Source organism: Lepisosteus platostomus, chromosome 4 (assembly GCF_059453375.1).
Source record: "Lepisosteus platostomus isolate fLepPlt1 chromosome 4, fLepPlt1.hap1, whole genome shotgun sequence".
NCBI classification, from domain to species: domain Eukaryota; kingdom Metazoa; phylum Chordata; class Actinopteri; order Semionotiformes; family Lepisosteidae; genus Lepisosteus; species Lepisosteus platostomus.
Genome location: NC_142614.1, coordinates 48,204,244 through 48,219,896, shown reverse-complemented (window position 1 = coordinate 48,219,896; position 15,653 = coordinate 48,204,244). Strand labels below are relative to the sequence as shown.

Here is a 15,653-nt window from a genome sequence, read left to right as displayed (position 1 = left end):
ATTCTGACTTCACACCTCTTGATTGGCCGCTCTTTCTGTCCCCTGCTTCCGCCTCTCACTCCTCCTCCCTCCCAACCTTTGTTCTCCCGCTACTTTACCTTTGCCTACTGCCCTGTCTCTCTCACACCTGAAAAAGGCTCCACGGCCGAAACGTTGTGTTCTCTTTCTTCTTTTTTTTCAGCATGGAATAAACCTATTACTTGCTACTTATAGAGTAGCTGTGTTACTACTTTGTAGCCTTTTCCTGACAGTTGAATGGCATGGAAAGCATCTTGTGATCTTGTGAAAGTCTTGTGATGATCACAGGGTAGCACAGTGGGGCAGTGGTCAGCATTGCTGCCTCATAGTGCTAGGGCCCTGGGTTCAATTGTGTACCTAGTGCTCTATATGCACGAACTTTGTAAGTTCTCTCCGTGCTCGTCTGGGTTTCCTCCAGGTGCTTCGATTTCCTCCCACAGTACAAAGACACTCTGTAGGTTAACTGGCTTCTGAGAAAATCTATGTGAGTGTACATGTCTGATTTTGTGTGTGTTCCCTGCAATGGACTTGTGTCCCATCCAGGGTGTATCCTGCCTTGTGCCCCTGGCTTGCCTGGATAGGCTTCAGCTCTTGAAGGATGAATCATTGTCTTTAACACTTTTGAACATATATAAAAACATTTTTCCTGAGTAACAAAGTACATCCTTTTAGATTATTCTTTTCAAACACAGTCATCAGTATGTTACAATCCACGATTTGGTCATTAAATCTATATTTTGCATTTAATATCTTATTGCTCTAATTAAAGCCTAAACAAGGAGCCTGGAAACAGTGGGTAGAATCAGGCATTTGCTTAGTTTCAGGTGAGTTTACAGGTAGGTGAACACCAATGATGAAAGGATTTTGCAGTTTACCCTAGATAATCAGTTTCTTGATTTGAAGGCTCAATACACAGAAACATGGCACAAAAAGACAGGAAGAGAGAGGGAGGATAGAAGGCAACAGAAGAGTAAAGAAGGAATCAGAAGACAGACAGAAAGAAGAAACACTACCATCATCCTCTTGCTCAAATCTTGTGCCAGCTGAGAGGACCATTTTCTGATGGAAATCTTCTGGCTATGTTATCTGTACGATATTATAAAGAGATTGCGATCCTACAGTTTTTAATTTAAGAAATTCAGGTTTCTTTAGTGGAGAAATTCTCAGGATAAAGATATTCTCTCCTACTTGGTGATGCATCTTTAAAATAGGGAGATAGATTTACATTCACTGCTTGCGTCCAGGTTGTAGGCAGTTACAGTTAGTCTTGGGTTGAATTTTTGAAAGATATATCTTTCAGGTTAAAAGGCTAGCCTTTTGTGTAGATCTGTAGAACATAGGCCTTGGAGACACTTTGGTTTGTACAGTATATAGTGTAACTGGTATATGTGTTTTTGTTTAGTGTTGTGTAGTTGTGTGGTTTCAGCAACACAGTATTTGATCTGATTTATTACTCTGTCTCTGCAGCTGTGACAGAGAATAAAGAACTCAGCTGCCTCAAATTGTACCAAGTGCTTGGATTTCATGTTTATTTATTTAAATTATTTCCCTTTCCTGCTTGCAACAAATATTTATACTTTGAGACAACATTTTAGTTCCTGTAGGAATTTTTTATGAGGTTTAAATTCTGATAACTGTACGGGCCACATTTTGCTACCACTAAGAAATTATGACAAGGTAGCATAAAGTGGCATTACACCAGCTTTGAATCTGCCAGCTTCTGAGATTAGACATTTCCTGTGAAGTAAGGAACATTTATTTAATTTTTCTACTTCTATAAGAAGATACACAATCTATACCATGCAGTCAACTCATTTTTTCCAGCTTCCTATTGTAATTATTTTTTCTGAAAGTTTATATCCCATATATCTAATTCAAACTCTTAGCATGAATGTGTTTTTAATAGTGTAGCTGTTGTTCCAGAAACTCACAGAAAATGAAATGTTTCTGATATATGTAAGAATTTTTTACATACACTTAAAAAAATAAATGTGTTAAAAAAGAGAAGTGTAATCAATCTTTTTTTGTTATTCTTTGTATCATTATTAAAATCCTTAAAATATTCAGAGCTACTGACACTGGTCTGTCTATTGAAAGCATGTGATCTTGTGTGACTGATAGTGGCTGAGCCCTCTTTGTGCATTGAGCTCTCTTAAGTTTAAAAACTATATTAAGTTTAATGAGGGTGTAATCCCACTATAGGAAGTGTCACAATTTTACAAATAAAACATACTATATATGCTAACAAAAATGTTTGTTAGGATTTTAGAGGTAAGAATAGATAAAAACTAATACAGATAATACAGAGTATATTATGCAGTGGTAAATTATCGAAGGAACATGTACGAAATATCAGTCCTGTACAGTGTTAACTTAGAAGCAACATTATTGACCTGCTGTAATGCAACAGTGGTTGTTAAACTCGGCATGAATAAAAACAAAAGACATTTTGCAAACGAGAGGAGGACATTCAGGCCACTATTCTAGTTTGATCAATTGCCATGGTTACACTTCTGGAACTGGCATACACTTACATTTTGCATGTTTTGCATGGTATGTGAAATTCTTGTAAGAATTGTCTTCTGTAAGAGAGAACCAAATGTATTTACCCTATTTTGTAAGCTTCACATTATGCGCTTAGAGTCATATTGCAGAAGCAAATAACAACAGCCAAATTTAACAATGAAATAATGTAATACATTGTATCATAGGTATTACTAAAAAAAGTCAAAATTGACATTCTGTATGTTTACGAATAGTAATATAATCGAAGTTAAAGATTTTCCTTTTCTATTACACAGAATACTGTAAATCTGTTTTGTGCCTTTGAAGGAACTGTCCTTATCAGTTCTGAGCATTTTACCTCTATCCTTTAATGGAGGTAACTTCTATATAAAAGATCCCTGGCAATTAATTAGCCAGCAGCCATATCACCCTGCAACTCACAACTATTAACCCACTAAAGCTTAGCAGGTGTGAGCCTGGTGAGTACCTGGATGAAAGACCTCCTGGGAAAAACGAAGGCTCTTACTGGAAGAGATGTTAGTGGGGCCAGCAGGGGGCGCTCACCCTGCAGTCCATGTGGGTTCTAATGCCCCAGTATAGTGATGGGGACACTATACTATGAAAAGGCGCCGTCCTTCGGATTAGATGTGACTCTCTGTGGTCATTAAAAATCCCAGGGTTTCTCAAAAAGAGTGTAACCCCGGTGTACTTGCCAAATTTTCCATTGGCCCTTACCAGTCATGACCTCCTAATAATCCCCATCTATGAATTGGCTTCATTACTCTGCTCTCCTCCCCACTAATAGCTGATGTGTGGTGAGCGTTCTGGCTGTCGCATCATCCAGGTGGGGCTGCACATTGGTGGTGGTGGTGGGGAGTCCCCGTTACCTGTAAAGTACTTTGAGTGGAGTGTCCAGAAAAGTGCTTTATAAGTGTAAGCAATTGTTATTATTGTAATTACTGTTGGTCCTTCCAGTTAGAGGTTTCTTATAGCCATTGTTAATTTGTGTGGCACTGTTTTTACTGTTCCTGAAGGTCCATATTCTGACAAATGAGTCTGTAAGTGATTGGGTATTTCTGTCGACGTTTTACATACCAATACCTCTTCAAGAATTTGTTTTTCTGTTTTTTCCTGGTGTGGATGGGGTCCCGGGTGGTCATAACTCACTGACCAAAGTCAGTACCTGATTTTGCTGAAGTTTTAAGAATGCTGCTCTTTTTTTGTACTGTATAACTTGTTTTCTTTGTGTACATTTTCCAGACATGTTATTTTAGCTTTATTTGTACTCTTTAGCCTTGATTATTGTAAAAAGAAGTTGCTTATTGTTCACAGTTTAGAAGAAATAATGGGGCAGTCAGCAGCCTATGTCAAATTTAACGTGTCGTCATTGTTTGCTGAAGTAGACCATGTAGCTCTGTTACTTTTATTAATGGAAAATATCACTTTTTACTGGCTGAACAAGACCCAGGAGCACTGCTTCTCTAAAAAGCTGAAGTGACAACAGGAAAGGTGAAAATGAAATTTCAGAGGTAATGTTAGAATAATGTATTGTAAAAGTGTATCATGTGGTGTAAAATAATCGACACATGGCACGGCAAGTACTCTGCAGTGTGGCTGCGTCCTGTATCAGGAACTTCTTGAGTAGAAGCAAATAAGATAAGTATTGTATTTCCATAGGCACTGGGCTATTTAGGGCCACTTTTACAGCACAGAGGTACAGTAAGAGGAGGTTAGAGAATAGAACAGAGAATGGTGCAAGTGCAAAAACAAACTAAAAATGATAGGAGGGTAGCTGAGTCTTTAAGACATACTGTACTGTATGAAGGGCTTATTTGCAAAGAGCCTTACAGTAGAGGTAAGCCAGCATGAAAGAAAGAGATGCCTTTGCCAGAACACATGTACAGTAGTTACCAAAGACATACCATGATCCTCTGTAGTAAGAGTTCAATGCCATTGGAGTTAGCAGGAGGCATACATAGGTAGACAGTGTTGCAACAGGTACCAATATCACAACTGTTTTATGTGGCTTTATTGTTTTTAGCGCATGTGTTTTATGTTTAATCTTTGAAGTTATGTTTTTTTGGTAATTCTGCCTTCCTCTCTTTTTCTCTCCCAAAAAAGTCTCCTTTCTGTAAGTATTACACTTTCCTTTATTGTAAAAGCCTTAGCCGGAGGATAATAATATCACTATTCATACCAATAATCCATATCTGGTGAATCTAGCCATAAGGTTATGATTTTACTTTAAGTAATACAAAGATCAATTTTAAAATGGTGTCCTTGTTTCTCTGTGTGGAATAGAATTGTAACACTGCAAGGCTGTACAACAATAGAAGTACACAAGGATGAAAAAAGGCAAACTGGGTTCAGGAGAGTCTTCATTCCATATATGAATGTACAGTAATATCACTGGAGGAAAAAAAAAGCAAGAGGGTGTTTTTTAAAATTTGATAAAAATGAGGAAGAAATAGTTAGGAAATACTAAATACATTTGGAGTTAAAGTTAAGGCATCATGGGGTATTAGGAATACGACTAAGAGGGAACAGGGTAACAAAGCTGTAGTATCAGTCAAGTGTTAATAAGCCACTAAATGCCTCCCCATTGCCTCCCCAGAGAGCAAAAAAAAAATGAGATAGCTTAAATAAGATTAGTTTAAAAATAATATATTTTAACTTTTAGATGGTAATTTATAGCCAGTTAGTAGCAAACTGTATACACTGGATACACCTGGTGCTTGGTTGTCAGTGGTGGAACAGGGATAGCAAAGAAGGCTACCACCAAAACAGCAGAGCTCATTTGTAATACCTCAGATGAAGAATGAGTAGTTCCTGTTCTCAAAAGCGCTATTTTATTTTGCTTTTGATGTGTGTTACTTCATTTAACAACAAATCAGATATGTTACTTTTGTAGACATACTCAGTTCCTAAATGAAAGATATATGCAAAGACCTGGAAGAATATCACCCTGCAACTCACAACTGGTAACCCACTGAAGCTAAGCGGGTGTGAGCCTGGTCATTACCTGGATGAGAGACCTCCTGGGAAAAACTAAGTTTGCTGCTAGAAGAGGTGTGAGTGGGGCCAACAGGGGGCGCTCACCCTGTGGTCCATGTGGGTCCTAATGCCCCAGTATAGTGACGGGGACACTATACTGTAAACAGGTGCCGTCCTTCGGATGAGATGTAAAACCGAGGTCCTGACTCTCTGTGGTCATTAAAAATCCCAGGGTGTTTCTCGAAAAGAGTAGGGGTGTAACCCCGGCGTCCTGGCCAAATTTCCCATTGGCCTTTACCAATCATGGCCTCCTAATAAATCCCCCTCTGTGAATTGGCTACATTACTCTGATCTCCTCCCCACTGATAGCTGATGTGTGAGCGTTCTGGCGCACTATGGCTGCCGTCGCATCATCCAGGTGGATGCTGCACATTGGTGGTGGAGGGGAGTCCCCATTACCTGTAAAGCACTTTGAGTGGAGTGTCCAGAAAAGCGCTATATAAGTGTAAGCTATTATTATTATTATAGAATCTGCTCCTCAAAGCTAAGCAAACATTCGTCTGACGTGAACTGCATAGTTCATACTTGAAGATGTGTTGCAAATAAATATTGCTTCTTGAGACCCACTTGTAAATTTGAAAGCAATCTTAAGACTCATAAATCTTCAAGAAAAGAAACAAATGAACAAAATGTTTTCTTTATTTTCTTTCTAAGCAGAACAAGTATAAATTATGGAAAAGAAAACTCACCCATTTCACCGAGCAGGAAGACAATTAAATGTTGAGAGATTTAAATGGGTTGAGATATACTGTAACACAAGTATTTGCATTATCTGACTCAACTTATAACTGAACCAAAAAAAAGTACTGTATTACTGTACATTTATAACTGTTTCTGTTGGAGTAGTGCTTGCTTTAACCCTCCAGTGTGGTTTTGTGTAACAATAGATGTGAGTGTTCATACTGTATAATGATTAATGAAGAAGCTATTAACGTCTAAACAATCAACAATGCAAGCAACACTTTTGGCACTACAATTAACTACAAGTAACTACAATTTAATCTAAAACTGCCTTTTAGAGGTCAGGTTAGTATTCAAATTAAAAATAGATAAAATTAAAAATATTAGCATTTACTGTAGCTTGTCACACAAATACACAGTATAAAAATCCTTTTGACTTCTGTTCCATGCTCTTTTTATGCCATCTCTACTTCTGTTGGTACAGATTTGCGTGTTCTTTTCTTCTTCCTAGAAAGCATTGTGACGTGTTACAGTATGTTATTGCGTTTTGAGATTCATCGTAAGATTACAGTATGACAAAAAAGCATATGCATCCATCATTTGAAACTTTATTTATAAATTCATTCAATTTAATAATGAATGAACTGAATGAATGCCCTTTCATAATTGCAAATGTCAGTAAGATATATACAGACTGGCTTAAGACTTATGATTACTACATTTTGCATATAGAAAGTCAACGTTCGCAGCCATGGACAGCAGGTCTCAGCAAGTCTCAGTTTGTTTAAATGGGAAAGAGCTGTTTATTCCTCCATGGTGATGTCAATGGACAAAATATACCTATGTATACCTATGTTTCATATCTATTATGTCTGAATAAATAACAAATTATGTGAATCTTACCTTTGCAGAACAGTAACAACTATGAGAGAAATGAGTGCCACTGCAAAAATGACTCCACCTACAATTCCTACTGAAAGTCCTGGAAGGGTAAAAACAACAAAAAACAAATTAATCTCTAGAAGTACTTTCCCACCTCATTATGATTTTAAACGTACTACTGTGCTCTTCTTGTACAAATGTAGTTTACAACTAAAGTCTGGAGGGATGACAGCAGTCAGATTCAATTTGTTTCACTCGTCCTAATTCATAATTACTCGTCATTTCCTATAACAATGTACTGTACTTATGCACAATGAACATGTTTACATCCATAGCTCAATAAGATTTTGATGCAAACTTTTTTTTAAAGTAACACAACGTTATTCTAAAAGGCTAGCAGGTAGGTTATCACCAGGTCCTGCTTGAGTAAGGAAGATCCTCTGGTTGCTTTCAGCATTACTGGAGATGTCCTCTCTCAGAAGTCGCTTGGAGAAAGAGATATAATGCTACAAAAATCAATAAACTGGTCCTGAAAAACCAGGACACTGAGGCAGAGGGTCTCCACACCTGCTGAACAACTTATTAGATCCAGACCCACAATTTGAGAATATTGAGGCCCAAATCCAATCTTCAAGTGCAGAAGTTCACTTTCTTTATTGGGGACTCCATGAACAGTGTCTAAGGAACCAAAGGGATCTGCAGACCACGCTTGAAAACCCCATACAGACTAATAATACAGTTACAAGTTTTGGAATGAAATTGCAAACAAAATGGAGCCATTTAATTTCAAGCAGAAAATATTATATTTCCTTATGTGTAGAATTTACCTAGATTTACAGAGGTTGATTCAGGTTCTTCTGTCCCGCTCACACCAGATCTTCCTGATATTGCTGTTAAAAAACAAGGAAGTGAACATGTGGAATCAAGAACAGAGCAGCCACCTAGTGGAAACTCAATATAGTGATTATTGTAGATCACAAATGCTTAAAACCAGAACCCAGAATGAGAGCAAAAAAAGATTTAGGACTTTTTCCCTGATTAAAAACAGACCTATGACACAAATGTATTTTATGTGTTAAGTTTTTTACAGGAGTAATAGTTTTATTTTACTGTATTCAATTTACAAATATCATGTGTTTTTCCTTAAATATTCATCTTGTCTGTAAAATGTCGCTTATGGATGGGAGGTGAATACATCACACATACTATAGCAAGGCAAGGGCAAACACTGTAACACAACACAGTGCACAATTCTTTTTCCTAGCCTTTGCTACAGAATTGATACACTAATTTAGTTGTTGTTTTGCTTTTTAAATTTAAATTTCACCCAATATAAAACATGCAGATGTATTAAAGATGCAAATATGGCACACTGTCCCATCACAAATAAGCAGACGGTCTTTTAATTATAACTCCTGTGCTCAAATGTTCACCTTTGAGTTTTGGTTTTGCACAATGGGAGTTTCTGCTATTTATTAACTTTGGTTTTCTGCTCAGAGCAATAGCCACTCCTTTCATCAACAGTGATTACTGAAAAGTAAACCAGCATGTTGACACAACAGCCATTTTATTTAACATCCCTGAAATAAGATGAAGTGTGTAAGTGAGTGTTAAATTAGACTGTGTTTTAAAGACCTTACATTCCCAGGCAAGAAGGGACCTCAAATTTCACTTGAAAGATGGTAAAAAAAGCACGTCATTTTGAACCTACAGTATATTTTGAAATGTTTTCATGTGTGTTTTAGAAACTTTCCTTATCTGTTAAATTTTAAATCTTAAATGTTAAATCTTAAAAGTTTAGACTGCAGGTTTACCATGGTTGTATTTTGTATTCTTTGTTAAAAAAATAATTACACTACAAGATAAACTTTACAAAATATTCTATACAAACACTGTGATCTTCTATATACTAGTACTGCTCAGAAATATGAAAGTAATGATACATAAGATCAAGTAATGTATCAAGAAACTAATGTAATTAATTAATGCTGACCTTGGCATGTTTCTTTACACTCCTTTTTACTCTGAAATCGGTTCCCATTTCCCTGACAGCCTCCATAGAAGAAGGACTTGCAGATCTTTTCTTTTGAGTCATAGTAAAACATGGGGGTCCTGCCAAAACACATTCCAGGATCCATCGGCTTTTCACAAACTGCCCCTGGGTGGAAAAGAAAAAGGAAAAAAAAAGTTTTTATCTCCAAGTCTTATAACTGGTGCAAACATGAGGAGGGCATGATGTTGAGAAATACCCAGATTAGAAAAGGTAGGAAAGACAGGAGAAATATTCTAGTATTATGTTGAATTCAAAGAGAAAAATAAAACGTCACATTAAAACTAGAGCTGTTTTTACATTTCTGATTAACAAATTAGGTTGGAGATTAGTTAGGAAAAATAGGTTACACTGAATTTTAAAGTTAATAATTTCTGCAAAAAAAGAATGAAATAATGTAATCTGTTACAAAGTGTCATGATTGTTTTAAATATATGTTTTATAAATATTTAAAAATATAAAAACAAACTTTTAATCAATGGATAAATAAAAAATTGGGTAAATCAGAAAAGCAACACAAATCTAACTTTACCAGGACATGAAAAATAAGATCTTAATATAGGCACTGATTATTTTGACTCATGTGTGTGTTTTTAAGATAAAAGTGTAGCTAGAATTGTGACAAGCACCATCACAAGATTACATTTCCATTGTTTAGTAAGGCAGCTGCTCAACACCGTCGGTACTATTGAAAATCAAAATCGCACTTTAAGACCTGCCTTCAGAAGAACAATTGGAAAATAATTTAAAAAAAAGTGTTTTTGACGTGAAAAGCTTAAAAGGATTTGTAGAATATAGATTGTACATTGTAAAATGTAGAATGCACATTAAAAAAAATATGACACAGCAATAATTCAACACATTCTTCCTTCAATATTTCTCCTGCTACTAAGCGTGGGCATTGATCAATCAGAAAACGTTCAGGGACATTCTCAATGAGTTTCAATGAACTTTCAGGTACAGTATGTTCTCAATGAGTAAGAAAACCTTCTGTGAGCTGGTGTCAGAATGTTCATCCATAGTGTGACCCTGGGTGTGACACTTCCTCAAGCTGTAGCACATACTGTACAATAACTGGATGAATGTTGCCTTAGATTAGGGATGGGCATGATGCTTCGTCTTTCCCTGCACTTGGTAAATCAGTGATGTCCTAGGAATCTGGTGCGTAGTAGTGACATCAGCAAGGCACGTGCCTCACCCTCATTCAGGACCCTCCTGCACTGTAGAGATGACCAATGGGCAGACAGACCAGAGGAGCCTGTACTGCTTCATCCATATAGTCACACTGGGCGTTTGTACTGTGTACAGACACAGCTGCTGATTCCATATTGGGTGAACACATAACAATAAAGTAAAAGACAATCATAACAAAAATCCACATATCCATCCATTTTCTAGCCACTTCATTCAAATAGAGAGTCGCGGTGAAGCCCAAGTCTAGCTCAGCAAGCATTGGGCGTAAGTTGTGTTACACCCTGGACAGGATGCCAGTCCATTGCAGGGTGCACAGACACACAAACAAATATAAGACATGAACACACTCACACCAATTTTCCCAGAATCCAATTAACCTCACAGTATGTCTTTGGATTGTGGGAGGAACTTGGAACACCAGGTAGAAATCCACATGAACACAGGTAGAACATATAAACTCCATGCAGATAGCACCCCAGGTCCAGAATTGAGCAATGCAAGCCACTCTGCCACAATACCACCCATACCAAAAATAAATGTATTATATTTTAATTTATGAACTGACTTTCTCTTTAATTATCCTTATGATAAAAAACCTCCAAACCAACTGAAGTGGTGAATGTCTTTTCCTCGTTCTCTCAGTTTCAATATCAATTCTGAATGAAATATTTCTTCTTCCAAAGACCTTGGCAGAGGGATCATTTTATAATTGCATTTTCCTCAGCACGTGAGAATCCTACCTATGCATTGGAAATTACTTGCCTTTCACTTAATGGAGGAACATTTTCTTGTTTTGGACAGAAGGAAGATGTCACATGTAAAAGAGAATGGAATCATACACTTGCACACTGTTAGATTTTGTCCAGGTATTAGTCTCAAGTCAGGATAAATATACTGTACTTAAAATCACAGGCTCTTGGTAGGCTGTACTTACTTCCACTTGGGTACAGATCTTCTTTTTCCAATGAGCAGGCTTTCATGCATTCTCTGTCTGAGTTAAAACGATTATCATTGCCCCCTGATCCCTTGTAATAGAATGGTAAACATTTGCCAGCTGTTGTATCATAGTAAAATGTTAAATCTTGTTTATCTCCGATACCTTCCTCTTTTGGTTGAGTGCAATCTGACAAATGAGAAAAAGAAAAAAATATATATCATGTGCTTTTGACTATGAGAAATGGTACTCTAGGAATAACTTCAATAGTTTGTCCAGATCTTGGTTAGATCATGCTGGGAACTTTTTTTAATTTGTGACATGAATACATTTTACAAAGGTAAATCAAATTATTTCTAATTTACAGGAACTTGCATGTTCTTCCTATGAATACCTTGTACTTGTGAATAAAACCATATGTATTTATATTCAATAGAATCACACAGTTATTTAATGTATTAAATTTAATGTTTAATCCTTGTGAACAGAAAATGATATTACTTGCTAGAAATTTGCATGATCAAATCTGAATTTTTAGATGAAATTGAGAACGAAAAGAATTTTACTCACTTTCAGATGAAGCTTGAACAATCACGATGAAATAAAGCACAAAGTAAAGTGTCTTCATTTTTGTTTTTGATGCAAATGCTCTGGATCTTCAAGCTCTCTCTGACAAATTGTGTATATGCTATAACTGAGCAGATGTCATTTGCTTTTACATGAGAGTCACCCTTTGAACCTGTAACTATGAGTCAAGATTTTATGACAGGTGAGTTTCAGTCAGTGAAACCCTTTGATCCCATTCTCAGTCATTCACATCAATAAAATATGAAAATGAACAACTGCCCTGATAGTATCATAGCAACACATTAGAGCAAGTTAACTAATGGAGTTGTTAATATTATACGTTTTTCACTCAACTGTTCGCTGTATTGAATCCCTGTTTTCTTACCCAGAGGAGTTCCATCACCTTTCCAATGACTAAATTTTATTTAACAAGTGGTCAACTGTAGCACAGAATTTTGTAATGTTTCATTAAATATGTTTTGAATTTGTGTGTAATTACTGATGCATATTTTGGAAACTTTAAGAAAGAAATCCTGAACTTGGGGACATTGTCTAACACCTTACTTTTGTTATTATACTAATAGATCTTAAATTGTTTTGGTTAATGTTCCTGACAGCTGTTTGGGACACAGTATATATTTTTATGCACAGTATATATTTTTCACAAGAGCCTTAACAGTATTTTGAAAGAGAACTGTGTCCTCACATTTGATAGGCTGGATCTCTGATCCACTTACTGTATTCTACAGGTTAGGGTTAGAGCACTAACTTCAGTGTTGCAAGCTTTGACAGTTTAATATTTGTATTTCACATTACAGTATGTCTTTGTGTCCTGTAATAGCATTTCAGTATTTGTTGAATGCTGAAATTTTATTGTAAGGTCTCCGCAAATCTCCCAATTATTTATGTATACGTTTTAGTGAGAAGAAAGGGAGATCATTCATATACCAACAGAACTAGTATAGATTGCATACATCAGTATCTCTGAGAAAATGATCGAATTGCTTTGCAGCAAGTTACGTGTTTCAAAATTAATCATCTTCCTCAGTAAATCACTAGCAGATTGGTATTCAATGTTCATTGCTGTCTGTCAAGGCGGCATTTTTTCGGATTCTCTTTCATTATCACCAATTGTAACATGAGGGGAACCACTGTAGACAAATCAAGAAGAATCCCGCAGATTCTGTTCTTCAGGCTAGATAACCTGGACTTTGCTGATAACCTTGCATTGATGTGCAGCAGAAAGTACCACCACCAATGTGCAGCATCCACCTGGATGATGTGACAGCAGCCATAGTGCGCCATAACACTTACCACACATCAGCTATCAGTGGGGAGGAGAGCAGAGTAATGAAGACAATTCATAGATGGGGATTATTAGGAGGCCATGATTTATAAGGGCCAATGGGAAATTTGGCCAGGACACCCCTACTCTTTTCGAGAAACGCCCTGGGATTTTTAATGACCACAGAGAGTCAGGACCTCGGTTTTACGTCTCATCTGAAGGACGGCGCCTATTTACAGTATAGTGTCCTCATCACTACACTGGGGCATTAGGACCCACATGGGCCACAGGGTGAGTGCCCCATGCTGGCCCCACTAACACCTCTTCCAGCAGCAACCTTAGTTTTTCCCAGGAGGTCTCTCATCCAGGTACTGACCAGGCTCACACCTGCTTAGATTCAGTGGGTTACCAGTTGTGAGTTGCAGGGTGATATGGTGATATGAAAGTAAATATAGTGAGGCAGAAGAAAACAAAAGCCATCCCCCTACATGCGTCTCACATATCTATTAATATCAAAAGGCATGTCATCTGGAGAACAAACACAAACTGTGACAGCAGTAAGAAGCTCATTTCAAGAATCAATAGAACTCAAAATGCTTATGGAAACTGCAGACTGTGACATATCAAAATCCCAGCATTATACCCACAGGACCAATACAATGCTTGTGTCTCTGCAAAAAGACGAACTCTCAGATCATCTAGATATAAATACAGAAATGTAGTCTAAGGTTGTTTGGCCATATCCTTTGAATACTTCCTAACATCCATCCACCCAGCATCCATAGAACCAAAAACATTCAAACATAAGACAGGTTACAAATAAGAATAGGCCTTTCAGCCCATCATGTCTTGGCTGATGGTACTGCAGCTAATTAATCATCCAGCCATTTATCAACATAAACCAGATATCAGCTTCAACAGCATGCCTGGATAATCTGTTCAATTTTCCCACAACAATTTGTTTAATTCCTGTTCTCACTTTTCAATGCACATTTCTTTAATTTTCACTTGTATCCCCTGTTATGTATAATTGTTAATCATAAATAATATAATTAAGTACAGTATAGTTAATAATTAAATTCACTAAAACCGGTGCTTTTAAGGATTTTGTATAATTGAATTTTTCAATAGCTTTTTCAATTGCTTTTCCATAATGTCTAGATTTGAACATGAAAACGATGTGTCAAACACCTATTGCCTTTCGAAACTACATTATCCAAGCCCAACATTTCCCATTGTACAGTAAATCTATTGTTTATGTTGGTGCTATTTGGATGCAAACATTTAACTTGTCTATTTCCCCAATGTTGAATTATCTTTTCAGCTTCTAAAGTATTCTCTAATGCTCCTGTTTTGGTATCATCTGTGAAGGTGACTTCTAAGAAGATTCTTTAATCCATGTGCATAATAAGATAAGATTACTTTTTTGGCCATAAACAATTTCTTGTATTAGGAATTTGTCTTTTCACATACCCCAACTTGCTTTCCAAGAGACAGACAAGAAGAGAAATTTGGGGTCAGAGCGCAGGGTCAGCCATTTATAGAACACCCCTGGAGCAGTTGGGGTTAAGAGCCTTGCTCAGGGGCTCAACAGAGTAGGATTCCTCTGCCTGCCATGGAATACGACCCAGCAACCTTCCAGCCACAGGTGCAGAGTCTTAGCCACCGCCCTGTAATGGGTTAATGCTGTCAAGCTATTGTGTCCTAGAAACCCAATCTGAGGTGCATTAGTATCTGGCCTCACTTTACTGTGTTTTTTTCTCACTTTTAAAGTACTTTATGAAAAGTTACTCCAACTCGCTCTCCTTTCCCTAATAGATTATCCACATAACTCTAGAAATCATTATTGTCAATCTTGTCCTCATTATCTGTTGTATTTCTTATTAACCATATTTTCAATTTATTTGTATTTTTGTTGACATTCAACTCTGCCTATTGTATTTTTGTTTTCATTTTGTTTCACTTAGAGGAGGATGAAGGATAAATGTGAAAACTCAGGTTTTGGGATTATATCATTACATGTGAGGAAACCCCATAAAATCTTCTGTGCTACTGATTGCTAAACTGATACTTCATATAAATACTATGTAATTGATAACTTTATTACATGCTTTATCTATGCAGTTTCTATTACGATCAGAAAACGTCACAGGAAGTAGAATAAAGCCAGGGAGTTTCACATTTCAAGATCCTACATTTCCTTAAGGAGCACAAACACCACACAATAACAGATATTATATATTAAGAACTAAGGTTAATTTATAATTCACAGATATTACATTTCTTATTCATTTATTTTATGTTTTGTTTATGTTTTACTTATATCACATTACTTTGCTGTGTAACGTCATTTTACTAGAGTGTATTCACTGTGTAATTCATACAGTAAATTAGAGCCAGTAGGTTACACAGCAAATGAGTTATTAAAACCAATGGTACAGTGCTAAAATTGTACACAAAACTTAGTCAATAACATTTAATTT

The 15,653-nt window shown here is 36.6% G+C and overlaps 1 protein-coding gene across 1 annotated transcript; it reads right to left on the bottom strand.

Moving 5' to 3' along the window:
* Nucleotides 1-6,198: 6,198 nt before the first annotated feature.
* Nucleotides 6,199-13,113, bottom strand: tfpil (tissue factor pathway inhibitor-like). Its single transcript, XM_088629723.1, has 6 exons — nucleotides 11,889-13,113; nucleotides 11,319-11,507; nucleotides 9,134-9,298; nucleotides 7,968-8,030; nucleotides 7,162-7,240; nucleotides 6,199-6,765 (listed from the first exon to the last, which is right to left on the bottom strand). Exons 1-6 carry the CDS (start codon nucleotides 11,944-11,946, stop codon nucleotides 6,714-6,716), a joined length of 606 nt encoding a protein of 201 aa, XP_088485849.1. The 5' UTR covers nucleotides 11,947-13,113; the 3' UTR covers nucleotides 6,199-6,713.
* Between the last annotated feature and the right edge of the window lie 2,540 nt (nucleotides 13,114-15,653).

What these genes read in the sequence shown, in the direction of transcription:
- tfpil (XM_088629723.1), bottom strand. Translation starts at nt 11,946, where the DNA reads ATGAAGACACTTTACTTTGTGCTTTATTTCATCGTGATTGTTCAAGCT. An exon ending in GTGTAAAGAAACATGCCAAG is followed by an intron (nt 8,031 to 9,133) that starts GTCAGCATTAAT and finishes GTTTTTTAACAG; the next exon opens with CAATATCAGGAAGATCTGGT. An exon ending in ATCAACCTCTGTAAATCTAG is followed by an intron (nt 7,241 to 7,967) that starts GTAAATTCTACA and finishes TTACCCTTCCAG; the next exon opens with GACTTTCAGTAGGAATTGTA.